This window comes from Echinops telfairi, unplaced genomic scaffold (genome assembly GCF_000313985.2).
Source record: "Echinops telfairi isolate 266 unplaced genomic scaffold, ASM31398v2 ScPeMD7_7457;HRSCAF=8495, whole genome shotgun sequence".
NCBI lineage: Eukaryota > Metazoa > Chordata > Mammalia > Afrosoricida > Tenrecidae > Echinops > Echinops telfairi.
Window position 1 is genome coordinate 46,419,514 of NW_022111357.1, and position 5,363 is coordinate 46,424,876.

General features: G+C 55.7%; 1 protein-coding gene across 1 annotated transcript in view; it reads right to left on the minus strand.

Annotated features, from left to right (window-relative positions):
* NIBAN3 (niban apoptosis regulator 3) overlaps window positions 1-5,305 on the minus strand; it is a 19,006-nt gene extending 13,701 nt beyond the window's left edge. Inside the window, exons 1-4 of the mRNA XM_045299254.1 lie at window positions 5,251-5,305; window positions 2,395-2,525; window positions 611-736; window positions 3-94 (exon numbers count right to left, since the gene is read on the minus strand). Coding sequence (XP_045155189.1) covers window positions 3-94; window positions 611-736; window positions 2,395-2,525; window positions 5,251-5,305 — 404 coding nt within the window. The remainder of the gene's footprint in view (window positions 1-2; window positions 95-610; window positions 737-2,394; window positions 2,526-5,250) is intronic.
* Between the last annotated feature and the right edge of the window lie 58 nt (window positions 5,306-5,363).

The window sequence follows — 5,363 nt, forward strand, 5'->3', positions numbered from 1 at the left end:
TGTCCAACAGGCGGAGGTACTCGAGCGGTGAGGTCAGAATTGTGTACCCCGTCAGGGCCGTGGAGCCAAGGGGCTGCCCCCCATTTTCATATTCCTACAAAGGGCATTCAAAGAACAGGTTTAGGATGAGTCCGGCCTAGGCGCCCACCCCCTAACTTCAGACCGGAGGGGAGGCTTTGGGAGGACTGAGAAGCCGCTCTCTCCTCCCAATCCCCAGGTCTCTAGAATCACCACCCTCACCCCGTGACCGATCCCATGTGTGAGTGGATCTCTTCGAATCCCTGACGTCCCACGTGACATAACCCATCCCATTCCACAGAGGGCACAGGTGAGCCAGGGAGGCGGCGCCCGATGGAGCCCCCCAGCTGGGAGCGGGCACCGCCGTGCAGAACAAAGGCCTCCTGGCGCTCTCATCAGTGGCTTGCGTGGGTCCTTGCCCTTCCCATCAGGTCTCAGTTTACCCACCAGGCCCCCAAGGTCAAGAGTGTAAGATGGTCGGGCCCAGCACCCTGGATAGGGGCGGGGTGGTGAATTCATTAGATGATGGAAAAAGGGTCACTGGGGCATGGAAAAGGCCCGCTAGGCTGGCACACCAGGGCCCTCCTCTCACCTCGTGCCCGCTGAACCACTCCAGGCGGCCGTCCCCACGCAGGACGCAGAAGCTCCGCTGCCACCGGGGCGGGCGGCCCCGTAGCTGCGTCAAGGGGCCTCGGTGCTCTCTAACACGGGGCAGCTTCTGTCAGGAGGGATGGGCAGGAGTCCAAGAGGCGGACCACCTAGATTCCTGACCACCTGGGCCAACTAATGGGCGGCTGTGTCCTGTGATTCCTTGCTTCTCAAGCCCCTTCTAGCCTGCCCTAGGGAGCCCCAGTGGCCTAAAGGTTACATATTTGGGTTGCTAACTGCAAGTTCAGCAGTTCGAAACCACCAGCCACTCTGTGGGAGGAAGATGAGGCTTTCTACTCCTGTAAAGAGTTACATTCCCAGAAACCCACAAGGGCAATTCTATCCTGTCCTATAGGGTCAGAATGGACCCACTGGCAGTGAACTTGGGTGAGTCAATATACACACAACATGCGAGAGATGGAGCGCAGGGTGCGCCCTACTACAGAGGAGGCCTCCCAGCCTGAGACCCCAGAGCCCGACTGGGAAATGGCAAGCCAGGCACGGGCACTGGCCCATGCCTGCAGGGAGCAGAGCTGAGCTCGGCCCCAAGAGGGAACTGCCACCATGTTCTACGCTTTAACTCAGAACCACCAGCCCAGGTGCCCCCACCCACCCATCACACTGACCCCTGCTCCAGCCTGATGGCCCTCAGCAAGCTCACTCCCACAGGGACCCTGTAGCAGAGGAGAACTGTCCTTGTGGCTTTCCAAGGCCATCCCTCTTTTGGTTGTTTGCCACACAGCGACCCTCTGTACAACAGAATGAAACGCTGCAGGTCCTGCGCCAGCCTCACAAGTGTTCTTATACTTGAGCTCATTGTTGCAGCCACCGACCTGAGAGCCTTCCTCTCCTTCGCTGAGTCTACTTTACCAAGCACGACGTTCTTTTCCAGGGACTGAGCTCTCCTGGGAACATGTTCAAAGTCTCTGAGACAAAGTCTGCCATCTTTGCTTCTGAGGAGCCTCCTGACTCTACAAACAGATTTGTTTCTTCTTGGGGCAGTCTGTGGGACTTTCCGTCTTCCTCGCTGGCACCCTATTGCAAATGCACCCATTCTTCTCCGGGCTTCCTTATTCAGTGTCCAACTTCCACATGCATAGGACGTGATTGAAAAGACCAGGGTTTGGGTCAGGCACACGTTAGTCCTCAAAGTAACTTGTCAAGAGATCAGGTGTAGCAGATTTACCCAATGCAGCGCACCCTTTGCCCTCCTGACTGCTGCTGCCATGAGCATGACTGCGGATCTGAGCAAGGCGGAATCCCTGACAACTTCCATCTTTCCTCCATTTCTCTGCGTATCATGATGTTACCCATTGGTCCAACTGAAAGCCTCATCTATCTCTTGCGAGGGGCCGGCAAACTCGAATTGCTGATCTTGCAGGTAGTAAACCCCCACACCGGTCACCAGGGCTTCGCCAGTGCCAGAAGCCAGACACAGAAGATAAACATTGTATCATCCATTCTCTAGGAAAGGGAATCGGCAGCCGGACGCAGGATGAACATGATGGATAGCCCCAAAAATAAAGAATGAATGAATGTGTTCACACCACCTCCCGTGCCAGCGAGGGCAAAAGGCTGGAGGTTGACGTGTGGCCGGAGGAAAGCCTGGCGCGTGTGGCTTCCCTTAACACTGCTCAGAACACGGCCCCCCCGCGCACACTTGGCCCTGCCCACACTTGGCCCCGCCCCACCCCTGCCCAGTGTACCCACCCCCCAGGCCCCACCCACCTTACTGCGCAACAGCTGGCACCCAGCGGGCTCCAGAGGGCCCAGTTCTCGGGAGATCTGCTGCAGGACGGAGGCTGCCAGCTGCCTGCGATAGCAAGGCAGGAAGTTTCTCAGCAGAACGTCCACCTGATCTGAGGGGACAGGGCAACAGTGGGGCGGGGGCATGGAGAGGCTGCCAGCTGGGCCTGCAGGCCTGTGGGGGAGGGCAGGACAGGATCATGGAAGCCTCCTTGGGTTCCTACTACCTGCAGTGCCCACAAACTGCCAAAGGAGACATCCCGAATACTATTTACCCAGAACCTCCGCACCCTTTTCCTCCCCGCGGTGGGCGGGGCAGTGATCATCGGGTGGGTTCATGGCCACCCCAGTGTCCCACATAGAAGTGCCCCACGGGGCTTTCAGAGGCTGACTGGTCAAAAGTGGAACACCAGGTCTTTTTTCACAGGTACCTCTGGGTTAGACTCACACAGCAGCTAAGAGCTTAGCCACCCCCCACCCCCGCACCCCCAGGGACTCCCTCATTGATGCACCACAAACGTCATTGGTGTTAAATGCCCCCCCGCCCGCGGTGATTGGTGCAGTCACACAACCACGAAACCATCACCACACGGAGCTCGTGAACAAGCCCGACCCTGGTGCCGACGAGTGGATTTCGACTCCGAAGGACCCCGAGGGACAGAGTGGAACTGCCCCGAGGGGCTCCAGGGCGGGGATTCTGTATGTAAGCCGACTGCCGCCTCCTCTTTCTCCCACCGGCAGCTGGTGGATCCCAATCCCACCTTCGTTAGCTGCCAGCACCAGAGCTCCTATGAAGGGACCCACCTTCCCCAAGTGTCCTTGTCCACCAAAACCAAACTCACTGCCACCCCCTCAGAGAGACCCTGTAGGACAGGGTAGAATTGCTCCTGGCAGGTGGGGGTGGGGTGGGGGTGTTGCTGAGGTTTTCAATCTTTACAGGTGTGGGAAAGTTTCGTCTTTCTCTTATAGGGCAGGCGATGATGTCCACCCACTGTCCCGCCAGGACTCCTCTCAAGAGGTGATTGATTACCCTGGTCTTCAAGTTCTCTAGGTAGGTGCACTGAACTGCATATGACACATGGCTTCCGTTCTGCTGCCTGGGATGTGGACCTGATGGCTGGAGCTATAGCAGCCATCATGTACCACAAAGTGACTGTAAGCCCAGGAGCCATGCCTGCCAGAGCCTGGAGATAGGGGGTGCTCAGGTCCCAACTTGACCGGCTTGCCTGCCTTTGCACCTCTCTGTAGGGGAGAGAAACCCAATCAGTGAGGTAGTGACAGAATCTGTGGTCAATTTGAGACTTAAGAGTAAAAGGGTGCAGTTTAGCCTGTCAATCAGGTGGCAGCTTGATGACCCCATTTGGCAGCACTAAGGAGATAAATAGCTCACTGGAGGTGGGACACACATTCACTCCCTTCGAGACATTCCTGTGGAGAAGACACATGGAGCTAAGCTAGCTCCCTGGAGCTTAAGGAGCCACGTGGAGACCCCTGCTAGCACTGAGATGCCTCTACTGCCACTGGATCCACAAGACTTTCCACCCACTGACCTGTGATCTTCCTGCATTCAGCATCATTGCATGTGTTTCATGACTCTGAAGAGGAATTTATAGATTGGTATCTGACATATGGGCTAATACAGACTTATGGACTTGATCTGGATTGGGCTGGGATGTTTTCTCTATATTCAATTTCTCTTGTATATAAAGCTTTCTTTTTTATTAAATACTTTTCTTGGGGGCAGGTACAACTCTTATCACAATCCACACATACATCCATTGTGTCAAGCACTCCTACATTTGTTTCCCTCATCATTCCCAAAACAGTTACTTTCTACTTGAGCCCCATAAAGCTCTTTCTTATACACATGAGTGTCTATGAATTTGTTTCTCTAGTCGACCCAGACTAACAATCAGTATGTTGTTAGCTACTAAAAACAAAACAAAGTCTTGACACTAGGAGTAACTCTTTGTGTTCTTACAATGGCCCCATGAAGTAGATATTGTTGCACTCTCCTGCAGGTGAAAGAATGAGGCCCAGAGAGGTACAGTTACTTGCCCAGGGTCACACAGCGTGGGGCCAGGGCCAGGGTGCACACAGGCAGTCTGACTCTTCTTTGTACTTGCTGTTCCCGAATCTCCTACCTCTCGACCCCACTGCACTCCTCACGAGCCCAGGAGAGGGGCTGTTCAAGCCACAGGGATGGGGGTAGGGGGCAGGGGGCATGAAGGGGACCACCAGGTGCTAAAACCTTCCCAGTCCCTTTTAGTCTTAACTCCAGAACTGAGCCTGGCTCCCTGGGGAGGTGGCACAGGGGACTTGTTGCCTCTACTCCTCTAGAGGACCCCTTTTTGGGCCTGACTGGGACCACCTCACCCAGGACCACTCCCAGCCCCATCCCAGAGCCCTGAATAGGACCCTCGGAGTTAACAGCCAATGTCAGAAACCAGTTAGGTGTGAATTTCAGAGAAATAAGCACCTATTTTAGCCTAAGTATATCCCACCTAATATTTGGGATCTACCTATACTTACCACCACCCACAATGCTGTGCTGGCCCGGTGCTCACACCCACTGGGCCCGGCTGGTGCACATGGCTACCTTGACTGTCAGCGACAAGGTCTACTGCTTCACCCATCCAGAGACACCTCGGAAGAAAGGCCTGGTGACCTGCTTCTGAAAGGTCGCAGCCGTGAAAGTGCCATGGAGCAGTTCTGCTCTGAGCACTTGGGGCCACTGGGGGGTTCAACGATCACTGACAGCCACTGGGACTGATCTGATGGCTTCCCTGCCACCCCAACCTTCACCCCTCCCTGTCCCCACCCCAGCCCCCAGCTTACCCCTCAGATGCTGCTGCTGCTGCTTGTCCAGGGGACTCGACGCCCGCCCGCCCATCCTGCCCAAGGTCTCTGGGCTCCCCTGTAAGGAAAGGCCAACCTCCCCAACACTCCCT